General features: G+C 32.6%; 1 protein-coding gene across 1 annotated transcript in view; it reads right to left on the bottom strand.

Moving 5' to 3' along the window:
• Window positions 1-5,489: 5,489 nt before the first annotated feature.
• Window positions 5,490-18,981, bottom strand: part of LOC135193838 (histone H3.v1-like) — a 30,826-nt gene continuing 17,334 nt past the window's right edge. The window contains exon 3 of the mRNA XM_064217928.1: window positions 5,490-5,767. Within this exon, the coding sequence (XP_064073998.1) occupies window positions 5,490-5,767 (278 nt within the window). The remainder of the gene's footprint in view (window positions 5,768-18,981) is intronic.

The raw sequence follows: 18,981 nt of genomic DNA, 5'->3' as shown, positions 1-18,981 counted from the left end.
ATGAGCCACACGTTAAATTAAGAGATTTAAAACAGTTAGATTTGTCATATAGTATCTGTGAGCTTAATAATTTCTGTCCCAGTAAAAATGTAGATGTTCCCACAAAATTGTATGGGGATGTGCAATAAAACAACGAAATAGCCCTCCATATTGGCAAGTAGTGATAAAAAACACATGTTGAGGTAATCCTAGGAACATTTGGACGATTCGACGACAATTTGAATGTATATTTTATGTTTAATGCAAGTTCTGTTCAAGATTTATTGATATATTACATCGAATTCCTTATAAAATATATCTTTTAATAGTTTAATATTGTCAATATAGTTTTTTTGCTTTTGTCGTCATCATTTGAGTTCGTATAAAGTAGAATTATTAAAAATTAAAACTTGGAAATCGGCATCTGGGTAAATACTTCTTTTCTCATATAGGAGATTTGGTGCTTATTACACCATACTGCTGTAATGTGGCTTGATGAATTCACATGTGGTGGAATACAGCTTGTAGCCTTACAAGTTGTTTTTCATTACTTTACTCATAGGATGCTTGGGATATGTTGCAAATTAGTGGCTACTGTGAGAAAATTATAAGTTTTTTGTGCACTTATCATAAGTACGTGTGTGAATTTTCAAGTCCATTGACGTATTGTGGCGAAAACTACGTTGAAATATCCCGTTACATATAAACATATAGGTCGAACTAATAAAAGCGTGTTAAAATAGCTAGTTCACGACTAATTCAAATTTCAATTCCGCAATTTTGTAGCGTGCATTAAAATTTTAACATGAATTTCGTGTCCATTTTCATATAATCTCTCTGTGAACAAATCTCCTGGAGGTTCACTTTGACACGTTTTCAAGTCTACTGATTCAGGTATAGCAGTGTGTGCACTTCGAAATTTAGTTTTGAAATAATTGTTTAATAATTTCAAACTAAATATAATGCACTCGTATATATTTAGTCTATGAGGGTTGTATTTTGTTACAGTTTTGTTTATATATAAGATTAACTGCCTCGTCGGTCTTGTGGCTAGATATAAGATGAAAAATCCAGAGGTACAGGGTTCAAACTACGGGTCAGGCCAAAAAAAATGTTTTGGCTATTTTCCGTAGTTACATTTTCAGAAGCATCTCGATCTCTAGAAGGTATAAAATATAATCTCTCAATAATGGAAATAGTTTTATGCGAGTGATTTTTTTCGTAAATACATGTTATTTCGTGCTCGGCAGTGAAGGAAAACATCGTGAGTCAACCTGCACGTGTCCAAAACTTCTCCTCGATAAGGAACAGCAGTGAGATATACGCAGGCTGTTCCTGTAGAAGCATTCTCGTAATTTATGACCTTATGATATTTTGTGTGTTTTTTTTAAGAAACGATGCAGTCAGTAGTTTCTTATTACAGTTTTCTAATATTTTCGCACGTAACAGCAGTAAATATATGTGACCAAGCTGATTTATTTGGGTATACATTTTGCTGCAAATCGAAACAGGGGTGTGAATGTGTAGTCATTTCGATTTAGCACCCCAAGAGAGGTATTCCGACCCCTGTTATATTTTATGAAAAATACACGTTGTGAATGGAATACGCTACATTATTTTTATGAAATCAGATATTGGTTCTGATTATTTGATAATGCATCTTTAAACTTTAAAAATTTGTCAAGATTTTTCGTCGTTTTTAATACCACGCGGGAGACACGGATAGCAAATGGCTTTAGGAGGAAAAATTCGATTTGATCAAGGATGCTGTTCGTGAATTGGCACGGTAATAATACTGACTATAAATATATTGGGATGCTAAATCGTACACAATACTCTATAGAATGATATGTCATGAATATTTCAAGATGATTTGTCATATCATAGGAATATCTCATATTGAGGACTACAACATTTATCTAATTTAAAAGTTTATTGTACTCTTATATATATAGCAAGTATCAGAAAATGTTGATAGTGTGATTCAGGTTTGACGCACAAGAAGTGACAAAAAGGAAAAGCTTTAATTAATTCGTTAATACATTTTCAATTAAAAGCACAGTGGCCTGGATTCGAACCCGGAATCCTCAGTTTATCTATTCCACCCACTAGAATAGGTTAGGCCTATTTATTAATATCATATAGGTGGACTCAAAATGATCCAACAGATAGTTAGTAAGCATCACTGCTAAAAAACTGGTACTGTACAAAATATTAATAATTTCTATCATCCTTCAAACCGAAACAAAACAATACTGCGTGAAGAAAAGTCGAAGGTACCTACCCAGACGGGTTTGCACAAAGTCGTACCAAGGCATAAATATGTCTCGTCGACTTAACCTATATATGTTGTTTAGGTGTAATTAGTTAATGCTGTCTTCTTCTTTCAAATTTCAAACGAATATTGACAGAAAGAGAAATCATGTTTAACTTAGCACCCTCTAAACAAATATCTATAAAACCTTATTTATTTTAATACCCGATACAGCAGGATAATAAAAAACCAAACAGTTAAACCAAACGTATAATTTACCGAAATTAAATATAAGCCATATTTAATTTCGGTAAATTATACGTAAAAATGAAAAATAAAGGTAATACCTATTAACTTGGTATTTTCCTTAATACAGCCATGACACAAGTTTGAATATTACCTCGAGGTTAAAATTGGATTTTCAGCGAGAAATACTTATTTCCGTTCCATAAAATAAATATTAACAAAACAACACCCTTGTAGCGAATATTATATTTTTCCTTGAATATTGCAACGAAGAGCCGAGACCACTTCGTGGTTAAAACGCATGCATGTCAAGCGAAGATTGCGGGTTCAAATGCCAGCAAGCATTACTAAATTTGAATGTGCTTGATTTGTGTTTATAATTCATCTCGTGCTCGGCAGTGACGGACAACATCATGGTGATACCTACGTATGTTGAATGAAAATTTGTCAGATGTGTGTTGTTAATGATGTGTAGTTCCTACTATATTGGTACGATGTTATTTATTGTACGATACACTCAAGGCTAGACCGAAATAATTGCAAGACTATAGTAACGATACGTAGTATAGTATATATATTTTTAAGTATAAACAAGCCGTGCCCGCGACTTCGTGCGCGCTGTTTGAATTTAAATTATTTGGATATTGTAGCGTGATTTTATTTTTATTCTATGTATAATTCTAAAATAAAAGTAGCCTGAGTTACTTCTCATTACATCCGCTATCTGCCAGTGAAAGTCCCGTCGAAATCGGTTCAGCCGTTCCAGAGATTAGCCGGAACAAACAAACAGACAGACAGACAAAAATTGTAAAAAATGGTATTTTGGTATATGTACCGTGTATACATACATATGCATTTAGTAAAAATGGGTTATTTTAACATTACAAATAGTAAACAATTTGTTCTGGATTTGTTTTTAATTCCTTATGACATAATTACAGTTATAATTTTTCGTTAGATCCACAACGTCACTTCTGAGCGGGTTGGAAAGTTTAAATAATGGTAAAGTATATTTTTTACAATATAAAGTGATTAATATTTATCAAAAAGTAAAGTTAAAAGTTGACGTTGTAGTATAAACTGTTCATCTTGTCAATATATTCTAAAGTCATTGTTTTGTGAGGCGTCAAAGTTTTAAATGCGTCTCCTGAAAAACTACATTTTTGCATTAGTGACAGTTGCGCACCGGGGGTGCGATATATTATTCATGTCTTTGGGTAGTGGTGACCACTTTTCATCAGGGGCCTCATTTGCCCATCCGCCTACTGATGCCATAAAAAAGTAAGCAATAACATAATCAATATAAATAAATACGAATATTTGTATATCTGTCTCCATATGTTTGTAAACCAGTGATCACTAGATAAATTGATTTTTGTACACCCTGGAAGGAAACCGCTCGTTTCGTAGTGTGATCGTCAAAAATCATAATTACTTTAATATTGATTCGTAAAATCTATACTAATATTAAAAATGAGAATATAACTGTCTCTCTGTCTGTATATTGGCTCTTTCAAACCACGGGACAGAATTTGATGAAGTTTGGTATAAAGCGAGCTTGAACTCCAAGGAAAGACATAGGCTACTTTTTATACCTAAGAGCTGATGACGAAGCCGCAGGCGAAAGCTAGTATAAAATAAAGTATGTACAAAACTCGTAGGTATGTAAACCCATAAATCATATTAATGTTTAAAATATGATACATGCTTAATATATTTATACTTTTTATGTTATATTCTTTATTAAAATGAGCTCATAAAAGTACTTTTGCATCGTTATATAACATTGTACAAGTAAATGAAAAGCTACCACCGGTCCGGAAAGTAGATTCATCCGAAAGTAACCGGGAAGAAACTCAGTAAAATCAAAAAATCAAAATCAAAATATACTTTATTCAAGTAGGCTTTTACAAGTACTTTTGAATGGTCATTTAATAGACTATTTAAAGTAAAGCTACCACCGGTTCGGAATGTAGATTCTACCGAGAAGAACCGGCAAGAAACTCAGTAGTTACTCTTTTTCAACAACTAAAAATACAGTCATGTTAGTTAAATACAATTATATATGTATGTTATGTCTCCTGCCTGGAAGTCGACAAGTATTAACTCCACGCTTTTTTATCATCAATATAATCTTGTATCGAATAATATTTACCAATGTATTTTTTACAATTGACTTGAATCTATGAAACGGCAAAGTTAAAAATGTCTGCGGAATTTTATTATAGAAGCGGATACCTTGTAGTAGTCCTTTAATATACACGGTTTATGTATATTGTTTTTCTACTCGTATTGTGGGCCTTGTAGTCGTATTTTAATAGGATTAATTCATATTTTTCTTATTAAAAATAATTCGTAGTAACTTTTTTTAGAACCATTCCTTGATATATCTTTTCGTTTTTCATTCCCACAACTGCTCTCGTTTATTTATTTTTTCCCCTCGAATTAGCTCGTTTGTAAGAGTTTGAATAATTTCTCGTCTTAAAAGGATATTCTTGAGATATTCCTCTTGTCTAGGCCGTAGATCAAGGATAAAGCCCTTTGAGAGGGGTAGGAATTCTTTGAGAAAATATAAAATTAAATTAGTTTTTTCTTTTATGAAAATTGCTACGATATATCTCGCGGTGAAATAATTTTCATTGCTAATTACAGTTAAGGAAAATTGCTCTGGATTTATTAATTAAATATATCTTTTTATATTAACTACAGGCATTTGACTTCGGTAAAACCGTTTGATTTTTACGAAATGTTACAGTTTCTATGAAAACTGTTTTGAAGTGGAGACCAGTTTAATCTATCAGTCGTGGCGATAAGTGCGTTCCGCATAAACAAATAGAACTACTAATACCATGGAAATCCCATTAAAAATGTTTCTTCTTGATAACTGACCTTGTTAACAAAATTGCAATTTTGATATACGAATAAATAATGTTACGTTATGATTGTCGATAAACTAAGAATAATGTAAAGAACGTAATTAAAATATTTTTGTATGAATTCACAACTATTACTAATTGGCTGTTAGGCTTCGTGCAAGCCAAGGGTAGGTCGATACCTGGTAGCCAAGTGAAGTGGCAGAAATCTCTTTCTCTTTCTCTTTCTCTTTCTCTTTCTCTTTCTCTTTCTCTTTCTCTTTCTCTTTCTCTTTCTCTTTCTCTATCTCTTTCTCTTTCTCTTTCTCTTTCTCTTTCTCTTCCTCTTCCTCTTCCTCTTCCTCTTTCTCTTCCTCTTCCTCTTCCTCTTTCTCCTTCTCTTTCTCTTTCTTTTCCTCTTCCTCTTCCTCTTCCTCTTACTCTTCCTCTTTCTCTTTCTATTGTGTAGAGTTTTTTATATTTTTTTTGTCATTGTTTTCTTTTACACGGGATTATTAATTACAGTTGTGTCGTTATCATATTTTAATTATTTTCAAACTTTGTGATTTTATTACATCGTGTCTGTTGTATTAAATATACATAATATATAGCAAAAGCGACTTCGTTCGAGCCGCGTGTCCAACGTGTAGCTCTCGTTTTAATATACATATAGAAGGATATTTTAACCATGTCTAGTTTAACCATCGCAGCTGTTTCATATAAATCGTATGTCGTTGTTATAATGAAAAATTAACTACAAGAAATTTTAGCTTATTTCGTGTGGGTTTAATATTACAAACTCAGATTAGAAAAAAAGACGCATGGAGCGTGCGTAGCATAATAGTGAAGCAACAAAAGTGAATACGAAATTAAAAGCAAATACAAATCCCAGATAGTGTGTGAAGTAATTAACAATTTGTTAAGACGTCATATGCTACCATATGCTACCGCCAAGCAGCAATACTTACTGTTGTGGATGAGTGACGTGACATATCATACATATGTGATGTAAGGAATGGTAAAAAAAAATTGCGGTGCCAATGTCTAGATAATGATGACCCTTGAGCTTCAGGTGGTCCATTTGGGTCCGTCATAACAATGCTATAAAAAATTGAATAGGAGCTAGTCACAGCCGCTGGTTATACAACATTAGTTTATTGGTTTCACATTTACAGCTCGGTTGCTACAATTTTCTCTTCAATTTAGCAAATTAAAAAAAAATTAAGCAGATTTTTTTTGTATCCAAGAATTTTAAGAAGAAGAAAGCCTGGTAATTTTCCAACTGTTAGATGTTTCCTCCCATCTTTAAGGAGAAGTTTTCGAGCTTAGTTGGCTTCTGGTTGCTTGATACGTATGAGGAAAATTTTCAAACAAAACATGCAGTTTTCTCCATCCGTTACTATCGAGGTAGGGATGTATTATAAAGCACCATTAAACACCTGTAATGTCAGTGATACTTCAGTCTGAACTTACAGTATTTGATAAGGATTCATGAGTTCTGACCACTGTACCATCTTGGCCCTCGTAATATTCGTCCCATTTAAAAGAGAATGTACATTTTTTCTTATTGAGTTATAATAAAGTCTGTATGTTATAAGCGATCAAATTTTCATAGCCATTTCTCTTTTAAGTCTTAAACGAAAAAAAACATTAGACATTTTTCGATACTAAGTAGCTCGTTACAAAACCCACGATGTTTTTCTCTCAAATATAATATTATGCCCTTTGAATTCATATTAATTTGAACATTATTCATAGCATTAGTATATTAAATATTTATTCAAGAGATACTTATACAAGATATTCTTAGAAAACTTCAAAAATATCTTCGTAAACGTGTATCAAAGTGCGTAACGTTAAAAAACAATTTGAAAATTTAATATCAATGATAAAAATTTTACCAAAGTCGATAATGATTTTCCAATAAACTAATATAGGCCTAAAACAATTTTATTTAGGCAAAGATTTGAAATATTTACTGGCTTTAATTAGCCGTCGTGTTGTTTCTAACCTAGTACTAAATTAAGTTTTATATTCATTTTATGAGAAATAACTTAAATAATTAAAATACATCAATTTAGTAGAATTTAGTTGATGGTTCGGCTTTTTGGTCTCAGTAGTATCCACTCATAATATGTTCTATCGCCAAGCAGCATTGTTTAGTATTGTTGTGTTCCGGTTTGAATGGTGAGTAAACCAGTACAACAGGCATAAGGGAGATGACATCTTAGCTCCCAAGGTTGGTGATGCATTGGCTTTGTAAGCAGCGCCAATGTCTAAGGTTTGTAACTACTTAGCAACAGGTAGCTCATTAACTTGTCCACCTACCTAAACTCTTACTGTAAAGAGTAGTCAAAATCAAAATATACTTTATTCAAGTAGGCTTTTACAAGCACTTTTGAATCGTCATTTAACAAACTATTTAAAGTAAAGCTACCACCGGTTCGGAATGTAGATTCTACCGAGAAGAACCGGCAAGAAACTCAGTAGTTACTCTTTTTTAATATCTAAAAATACAGTCATGTTAGTTAAATACAATTATATATGTATATTATTTCTCCTACCTGGAAGTCAACAAGTATTAACTCCACGCTTTTTTATCATCAATATACTCTTGTATCGAATAATATGCCTTCTTTACCAATGTATTTTTTTTTTAGTCTCAGTGTAATCCAAAAAGCATCGTATATTTTCTACAACTTTTACTGAAAGAGTATAAGCGTAAAATGTAGGTTTCCGAAGTCAATTAAAAACGTCAGCATTTACAAACTGGCCGAGACAGTAAGACGGATGGCGATCACAACATGAAACACCACTCGCTAGAGGAAGCTGGGGAAATTGAGACTGTTCCGGCTAGCAAAACGTTTCAAGAGCTTTTGTTGTTTGCTCTGAAGAACATTTGGAGCAAATATTTTCTTTTGTTCATTTTGATTGGAATATATTTTTACTGGACTTGCATTTAAAGAATTTAAATTTATAAACTATTACACAAGCCTCCGTATCCGTTGGTATGTAACTTACATGGTTGCGTCGAAATTTTTTTAGAGAATTTGAAATGTAATACTTTAAAACTTTTTTTAATTTTTTGAATAACAAATAAAAAAAATGAAGTTTAAAATAAATGCATTTTGTTTTGTTTTTATGTAATAGATCAGCAAAGTGATAGTATGACGTATCTATATATCTAGCTAGCGTTTATGCTAATATTCCATAAAAGACAATTAAGAAAATTACCAGTAACTTTCTTAAACTATGATGAGTAAAACTTATTAACCTCATGTTAAGAAATAAGTACAACAATTTATGCACATAACAACAAACTCACAGACACTATTAAAAAAAAAAAATACGTTCCAATCTTAGTTAGTTAGTATTTCTTAGTTATTTATCATTTTATCTTTCTCAATAAAATCATTTTAATAAGGAATATTATTTCAATGTGTATCGCGCCAATAACTGTTGTTTAAATTGGAATTACTAATAATGTTATGTTAATATATTTTTACATAACAGAAGTGAAAATGACTTTTTAAAAGTATACTAATAAATATCCGACTCTAGAATAACAATTAATACGACATTTTTTTTTATGACTCAGAAATATTAAGTGCGAAGTACCCAAATCTCGTGCCATAAAGGTAGACCCATGCCTCTGTGATAGGTGATGCGCTCTTTTTTAATATATTATTTACAAATATATATAAACTAAAACAGTGAAAACAAAATAAATGATTTATTTATTTAACGTAGATTTAGATTTCCCTTTTTGAGTCAATACGACTGTCTTTGCCGCCATTTTTTTTTCTTTGACTGATATGACATTTATTCTTTAGTGCAATCAAAAAAATATATTTTTTGTTTTGGAATCAAAAGTACATATTAATAATAAAAAAAAATGGTTCTTATATTCAATTTAATAATCCCCTAGGAAAACAAAGTAATAGACAACTTTAAATAATTATTCTTAAAATGTATATTTGTACACCTCATAGCAAGTACTTATCATCACGATAGCTTTGTAAGAAATATTAACCATTCCCTAGATCATCAATGCGCCACCATCTTTGGGAACTAAGATGTTATATCCCCTGTGCCTGTAGTTACCAACTCACTTATCCTTCAAACCGGAACACATTAAGTATTGCTGTTTAATGGTAGAGTATATCATGATATCTCTCAAAACATTTAAATGGGAACTTAATTAACGTTTATTAATTTTGTTATAATTTATTTTACTTCACTGTTTAAAGTTCTGAATCTTTGTTCTATTTGGTAAATTATATTACTCATTTATAAAGTAATCTATAGATTAAAAGGGTTCTTTAATTGCTATCAATGAATTAGATTCAGGCGGAAACTTGATTGTGAAGTAAAAAAGTAACAACCTGTAACTGTCCAAGTGATGTGCTGAAGCCAGAAAGAGACAAATAATGCTGGAAACAAATTATCTTTACTATTTATAAAAATAACCATAACTTTGTATGAAATTATGAAATTTAATGCATATTCGCATAACCGAGACCGTTTACACCGTAGAGTACTAAAACTATAGTAGATAATAGAACTGGCCGAGTTCCAGATAGTTTCACGGCGTGTGCTTCACTCGATGACGGCTTGGATTAAGCAATGTTGTTTATATAACGTACAATGTACTTGGATTAGCTTCATGCACTCATTATAGTCGAGGTTTCTCAATGGATCGAACCATAAAGTAAGTTAAGTTTTGAGTTTATCCAGGCTAATGCAAATTAGCTTCATATTATTGGCGATTCGTATTCGTGCGATCATTCGTGCATTTACGATCGTTTTTATTTAATAATATCCAATTATTCATCTACTAACTGCAGTTCAATTTTCGAAGATATCCGGGCTCCAGAAGGGGAATTGGGTTTTGTTGAATCTTACCCAATAATTCCAATGGCAATACATAGGCTGTTCTTGCGATGGTTCGAGTGGCTGCGGGAAAGTTCCACATAAGAATCCACTGGTTCTCCTGTGCTATGGCTCGGAGCAACTCCCCTCTTGGGGCGAGATCTCGGCCGCCCCCTCATCAATTAGTACGTATTGCTTCGTACCCAATAGTCAAGTTTTCACTATATCAGTCAACAATTTTCCTATAATCTATTTTCCAATATCTTCATTCACCTATATGTTTGTCTAGTAATAAACCACTCCCATCTGACACTTGTCATATTCAAGAGACATCCCAAATTTTCTAATAGCTTGCCAAAATCAAATGAACTCAATCAACAATGAAAACAAGAATAGTTAGCCTACGTTTAGTCTGGTCTAGTCTAATGGCTATACGGGAGAAGATGACGAAGACCTGGCTTAAAATTTCAGGTCAGTCCAAAAAGGTAATATGCCTTTGAAATATGGAAGCTAGTAGTATTTGTACTCCCGTAACTCAGAAAGCAAGTAAAGCTGTTGGGACATCACCTGAACTCTCTCGTTTACCAGTAGACATTTTATCAAAGGAGTACCACTACATGCAAATATTTCAAGTAAAATAATATCAAAAAAATAACTAAATGGGTAATTAATCGCGTATTTATGATAAAGAATTGTATGGAAAGCAATCAAAATATTTCAATAATAATTACGACACACTGTTATAGCTTTTATTTCACAAAAACGGAGGAATTGGTTTGGATAAATCATATTTCAGGTGATATACGATCACATAAAGCGTTTCCGAAAGCAATTAGTTCCTGTTACGACCACAGACGAAGGATGCGAAAAAATAAACGCAACGCACTCGATTAAAAACGCTGCGGTTATTATATACTAATAAATTATATAGTCATACAATTTTTTTTGTATCAAAATATAATTAATTCAAAAAGGTTTTACCAAGTAATTTCTAATCATAATTTTACATAAGTGTATTTAAACTTAAAGTAACAACGGTTCGGAAAGTAGATTCAACCAAAAATTAATGGATAGTTACTTGATTTGATCAATCAAACAGAGTTATGTGTGATAGTCGACAAGTTTAGAATATTTTAACGATTTTATTATAATTAATGAAAATATCACCAGTCTGCTGGATATTTGGGATCATTTATTGTCACAGCAAAGTAATTGAATTAAAAATATATATATTTAGACATAAAGAAAAATGGAAAACGCAACGTTTTGCCACACAGTATGTACAATGACTTAATAAAAATAAATATTGTAGCACACAGAACGTTGCGGGTTTACGATATGGCCACAATAATTTAATGCCAGCCGGGGATTAGGTATTTATTTAGGTTCAATAAAAGTTTCTAGACTGCATTATCCGTATTTTAGTTTGAAAACGAATAACCATTACTGTACCGCGATTTAACGCTGTATAAACGTGCGGTAGGATTTATCATTTAAATTAATTAAATATATTAAAATAAATATGTATGTGTAAATATAAAATGAAATATGTTTAGGATTTTTTTTCTAATTTGGTACTTTACGTACTTTATCAATCAATCAAATCAATCAAATATATTTTTTGTTAATACATCAAATTATATACATCAAAGAGGCCCTGTACCCTTAAACTGGGCGAACCCGTATCTTAGGGGCCAGTGACTTCCCAATCAGTGTTTACATTTATTAAACTTATTATTAAGTTTAAACTTGTGCTTAAATATATTAGGATAGTACAAATATTAAGCTATAATGAATATTATCCTATTATTAATAAGTAGTACGAAATATTACTACAAATGGGCAACCTCCTCTGGTAAGTCACCACTGACAATAAACTTGGCGCTCTGAGAAATACTAATCATTGCTAACATGATGGTCAACGAACCAACAACCTTCGGATGTAAAATATAATATTTCATTGTGTTGGTTAAATTGACTAACTCATTAAACTGGAACACAAAAATATACTAAGTATTGCCGTTCGCGGTTAGTATATGTCATGAGTGGGCTGACTCAGACCAGCTTGCGCAAATACGTACCACATAGCAGTTAGTATCAGTTGATTTTAATGTTCAATGGCATAAGACGAAGACATAATATTATTGAAATGTAAAACACTATTTAAAAAAATTGTGTAAGTACGTTTAAACTTTTTTTAACTATGCCCAATACTAAAAATATTTAGATAGGACCTTTTTCTTTGTATCTTATAAGCTTATAAATAAAATAATATGTATAAATAAACGTGTGTTTATTTGATCATCATGAATCATATTATCAGGGGGCCAAAACCCCATCTTTCTCAATTGAAAACATGTTACTTATTTAAAATTAAAATAGAGTATATTTTTTTGTAATTTAAAAAATTAAGTTTCGTACTGGCAAGCAAGAAAGTTCCAATTGACATAAAATTCAATTTGAAATAGTTGGTACGTTCAACGAATTAAAAGTCGCACCGGCGGTGGCATGTGTTAGGAATTTTCCAGAAATTCAATAAAGTACATAGAGCGGCCTGTTCCGCATTGTTGCTCAGCTAAAGACACGGTTCAATATACAGAGATTTAATTAAAGGTAGCCATGGATTATGAGTATGTATGAGAAATGCGACATAAATAGCCATAAAATTCGTATTGCGTCGAATTTGATATTAATTTCAATTCGATACCTTTACCCGTTCCTGAGAAAAGGGGTCATGACGGATAGACAGACAGACGGACAACGAAGTAATCTTATAATTACATTTCCTCTGGAAGTACGAAACTATAAAAAAAAATATAATTATAACTATTTTAAACGGAATAATTAAATCTCTAACACTTAGACCGCACATCAAAGACCTATTTTATTTAACTGCAATATTGATTTTTTCTTTATTAAACGCCGCAAAAGTGTTGCGTGTGAAGGCATTAATTAAGACAAAGGAAGCTGAATTTTATGTTGTACTACAGAAACAACAGTGGAGTTATACAGTACAGCGTTGTGTGCAAACTTTTGTACGTGATTCGAGTGCGATGCGATGCGATGTGTCATGGAGTTTTCTTTGAAATAAATAAATATAATATCTAACGAAGTATATTATTTTTATTATTAATTTTTTATATTTTTTCAACTCTATTATATTTATACCAAGGTTTGGCTTGGTTTGGCTTGGCTTGGCTTAGCATATAGCGTTACACAATTCATTGTTAGATACACAATAACTGAAAATGTATAAATATATACGATTAGTTGTCGCCTTCGGCTTTGCTCGCATTTTAGGGGTTGGTTGTCGGATGTATGGCATCAAAAGCCTATGTCTTTCCTTGGAGTTTAATCTTGCTTCATACCGAATTCCTTCAGATTTGGTTGAGCGGTTTGACCTTGAAAGAGCAACAAACGGACAGAATTACTTTTGCGTTTATAATATTAGTATTTATTAGCTAATTCTCTATTGCAAATAATTTTCTGAATCGTGCTAGCGTTTGGTTCGCAGAAAAGTATATATAAATAAAAACTAGTATAATTAAATTATGAAATAAATTTACTAATATAATTGCACATAGACCAGATAGACTCAGATATCTTGAATGAATACGAGGATAGGACAATAAGCAGAAACGTTCTCCTCCCGACCGACCAGCTCCTGAGCTAAGCTACGTTCTCAAGGAAAACACTCTCGTTCTGAGCTCATGATTGCTGTTTCGATTAAACGTTTTGGAATCACCTCCCGGCGATGTTGTCAGGACCAAAATGCATTCATTATTTTTATTTTTTTTATGGTAGACATAGTTTGGCGGATGTTTTTGTGACGTACTATTGTTTGGCGGTAGAATATCTGAGTGGGTGGAGTGGTACCTACCCAGATGGGCTTGCACAAAGCCCTACCACCAACAAAATTTAAATAAAACAGGGCATTATGAAATACGATTTTTTCCAATCAAAATATTTCATATATTTTGAATCAGCTATCCGCCCTAGGAAATCCGTTCTTTGAAAATATTTTTTTCAATAAAACACCGTTATAGTTCAGTAATTTTGTATAAAATTAACACATATTATATACACAACAAATTATATACACAAAACTTCCTTATGTATCGGTCTTCTATAAGAAAAAACTGTATCAAAATCCGTTCAGCGTTTTATAAGAAGAGATGTAAACAGAGGTGGACAGCGACTTTGTTTTATATTATTTATAGACTAGATGAAAACCCAGCTTCGGTCGGGTAAAATAAATATAACTAAACAAATACAGTTTATCATTTAATTTTCATATAACATATCACTTTTTCATTAACGTTGTGATTATCAAACATCTATAACATCAACCGTAAACGTCAAATATGGCCGGCCGTTGAACTGTCATGTAATTGAATTTCATGAATTTAATATCGAAATATCTCGATTATACGAATTTTGCGGATATAATTATGTTGTCGACTAAAAATGTTTTTAACGATCTAACTGTAGATAGGTTTCGATCGGTCTATCGTAGAGCTGCACGAAAATTTTTATATAGATATAGATAGATAAGTAAATAATATACTTATATATGTAATATATAAAAATACGTATATTAGATATAATTTTAATACAATAGATTGGATAAGATAAAATTTATTTATTAAGATGTTTTCAGCATCTACTTATTACTAAACGCTTAAAATTAACATCTAAAACAGAATTGAGAAAACTATATTTGATTGTTTTTGTGGCATCGGTTGGCGGACTGGCAAATGGGCCGCCTGATGGAAAGTGGTCACTGCCAGTAGTTACACTGGCTTAGTCATTCAACACAACAATACATTTGTATTGCTGCTTGGTGGTAGAATATATGATGACTGGATGGTATAGTACGACACAATTTAAACGTATTAAGCGCGTCGTCAAAATCATCAAACTTTATTTATTTCTTATGTGAAAATGATCTTTACGCAATCGTAATAATTAGTGATGTCACATAAGCAAATAAATTCGCCAAATCGAAGATTTTATTTTTATTTTACTGTTTTTTGTTTTTATTTTTCGATGCCACATTAAATTCTTCTGGTAAGTTAAAAAAATATTATTTTTGTTTAATTAATGAAAGCCGACGCGATATAATCATCAATCGTTAGCAACGTAATTCTCGAAAACTTTATGCAAATTAAGAATTATTCGAAACAAATCTTTAGCAGTATTACGCCCAAAATAAATTAACAAAATTATAGTCACCTTGATTTATGTCTATTCAAATTATAAGCTTTACGCGTTTTGATATATTCAAATTTTAATAATTCTTGTTTAATTAAATAGTCCTTTTATAATATGAGCCGAGATGGCCCAGTGGTTAGAACGCATGCATCTTAACCGATGATTTCGGGTTCAAACCCAGGCAGGCACCACTGAATTTTCATCTGCTTAATTTGTGTTTATAATTCATCTCGTGCTCGGCGGTGAAGGAAAACATTGTGAGGAAACCTGCATGTGTCTAATTTCAACGAAATTCTGCTACATGTGTATTCCACCAACCCGCATTGGAGCAGCGTTGTGGAATATGCTCCATACCTTCTCCTCAACGGGAGAGGAGGCCTTAGCCCAACAGTGGGAAATTTACAGGCTGATTATGTTTTATTATGTTATGTTACACCGTACATTAAATTTATTATAACAACAATAATTTCATCTAAGTTTAACAAAGTACATATAAAAAAAAAAACTTAGGAATCCATTCTAAAATTGAAAAAAAAAAAATAAACCTGATAGCTATCGTTAAATATATCTGATGTATGAAATCCTTTACAGATAAAGTCGTTAAATTTAATGACACCAAGGAAAGTCTATTAATTCGTTAATGTAGAGTCGTTTTAAAATCTAAGCATCAAGCGTCAGAAATTGCATAACAAATCGCAACCTCGCATCGCTTAAGCCGAGTTGCTTATAAAGGCGCGTGATAATTTTGTATCAGCTATAGGTCAGAATATATGATTATCCCATGGCTTTACTCGCAGTGTCGAACTTAATATGAAAATATGAGAATGATAGCTTAATTGACCACGAAGGGACAAAGGCAATAAATACGAAGCGATTAAGTTCGGTTGCCTGTTTAATATAATTTATAGTTTTATATGTAAAAAGATTTAGACAACGATTTCTAGATGTAATAGGTATTTTATATTGTTGTTAATTTTTTTTTTAATGTAGTCACGAGGCTAATGGGCCACTTGATGAAAAATGGTCACACCCCCCTGGCATTGACACTGGTGTTGTCCGAAATTTTAACAATTCTTTAGATCGCCAATGAGCTGACACTGGGAACAGAGATGTTATGTCCCTTGTGGCTGTAGTTACACTGGCTCACTCACCCTTCAAACCGGAACTGAACAATACTAAGTAAGGACCAGTTCAATCTACTGTAAGCCGCTTAGAAGAACTTTGCTCCAAGACAGAAGACATTGATAACAATACAAAATGAAAATATTCGTATCGTGATTTTTTTATTGTGTATATGCCAATATTTTTTGAAAACATGTTTTCTTCAAACTATGTACTAAGATTATGTTGATAGTGAGTAAAAAATTAGCTTTAAGAATCACAATAGAGCAAATGACTCGCTAGACGGACTGACTGTATTTTTAAAGAATAATAGAAATGTCCCATTATAAATAGTAAATATTGGACAACATCACATACATTACTCTGATCCCAATGTAAGTAGCTAAAGCACTTGTGTTATGGAAAATCAGAAGTAACGACGGCACTACATACACCCAGACCCACGACAACATAGAAAACTAATGAACTTTTTCTACATAGACTCGGCCGGGAATCGAGCCCGGGACGTCGGAGTGGTGTACCCATGAAAACCGGTGCACACACTACTCGACCACGGAGGTCGTCAATAAAGAATTACTAATATTACGACGATTAAAGCTTGTGCTAGAAGGCTATTAGCTCTGTTGAAGTATTAAGTTTCTATTTATTATAAAGAATGCAGAGCGGTAAAGTGCTGGTCTTAGACACTATAACTACAACAGTTGTATACCATACCTTAACCGCAACGCAAACAATAGCATCCGAGATGATGTAAACGACAAACAAATAATTAATATCTATTCTTAGAATAAATTACGGTACTTGGCTGGACAAATATCGAAGAACGTTGGAAATGACCAATCTTAGTGTAGAGACGTGCAATCACGGAGTAAAACCCCAAATTGGGTAGACGATGTCTGGCGTCCCAAGTGTAAGCGGAAGGAGAACCGGATTTTTATTGTAGATTTCTAAGAAAAAATAAAGCACGAGAGAAAAATAAGAGTTTTGGTGGTCAGACTTTGCGGAAGCCCGTCTGGGTAGGTACCACCCACTCATTAGATATTTTGCCACCAAGCAGCTATATATAATACTTGGTATTGTTGTGTTCCGGTTTGAAAGATGAGTGAGCCAGCGTTACAGGCACAAGGGACATAACATCTTAGTTCTCAAGGTTGGTGGCGCATTGGCGAAGTAAGGGATGGTCCGCTCTCCTACTTTATTTTCTTTTACGTTTACCAACAATACTTTAATGTAAATTATATACTTTAATGTAAATTATATAACGTTGCACTCGAATTTACTCTAATAGTGCCCAAAAAAATACGTCGAAACTCTTTTGAACGGCGAATAAGGATGGCCGTAGATCATATAAATTAAATATTTAACTTTCGAAAGGTTTTTAATTTAATGGCTCGATAAACATCGTTGTCTCACGCTATCGTATTCGAATCTCAACTTAGTATCGATAATTCACTTCAGTAATTAGCGTCCTCACTTTTATCGTGGAACGAGTTTTTGATTTTAGACGACAAAGATTATTATGTTTTTAAGAGGTAAAATTTGTTTGTTTGTATGGTTTAATTTGTACCCGTTAAAAACTTTGGTACGTCGCTAATGAATATAAATACAAATTACACTGTACGTTTTATAATTCGTCTATTTTTTATGTTTTGTGCTTATAAGATAATTGTAATATATGAAAGGAGCTTTAGGCAAAAAGTTCGTCATATCGTAACCAGTCAAAGCAACAATATAATAACAATATTTCTTACAGCGCCTTTGTCTATGGGCGGTGGTGACCACTTACCATCAGGTGGCCCATATGCTCGTCCGCCAACCAACGCCATAAAAAAAAAAACCTCCTCTTGGATTTTTTTTTTAATTTCAGTAATTACAACATCAACTTTTATCGTTTAAGGGTTCAGTTATGTTTCTTTTTTTTATGTCATAGGCGGCAAACGCACAGGAGGCTCACCTGATGGAAAGTGACTACTACCGACCGTGGATATCTGCAACACCGGGGGGCTTGCAGGTGCGTTGCCGGCCTTTAAGGAATATACTAGTTTTTTTTTATAACATATATGACATCACAAGAAATCTTTTTTATTTTTATAGTATTTTTAGTATTTAATTGTACCTACTGGTTTTTGTCTATTCCAATCAAAGAAGGAATGAAGATAAACCTCAGATTTACATATTCCATGCGATTTGCCAATAGCTCGGTCATGTTGTGCACTGCAATGATTTATAATACAACGCTAATCCATTAACGACTCATATCCACTTCAATTTTACATCCAAAGTTCCGATAACAGCTTCGTTGACTTTCTAAATGGCACATCACATCCTCCTGGCCTTATCCCAATATTTCTTGGAGTCGGCGCAGCATGTTTTCTTCTTCCATACTTCTCTGTCGGACGTCATCTCACAAGTAACATTATTTCTAATCATATCGTCTTACAT

This window comes from Vanessa tameamea, chromosome 19, assembly GCF_037043105.1.
Source record: "Vanessa tameamea isolate UH-Manoa-2023 chromosome 19, ilVanTame1 primary haplotype, whole genome shotgun sequence".
In the NCBI taxonomy this organism is placed as follows: Eukaryota; Metazoa; Arthropoda; class Insecta; order Lepidoptera; family Nymphalidae; genus Vanessa; species Vanessa tameamea.
Note: the sequence above shows the minus strand (reverse complement) of the source record. Positions and strands in the feature narration are given on the sequence as shown.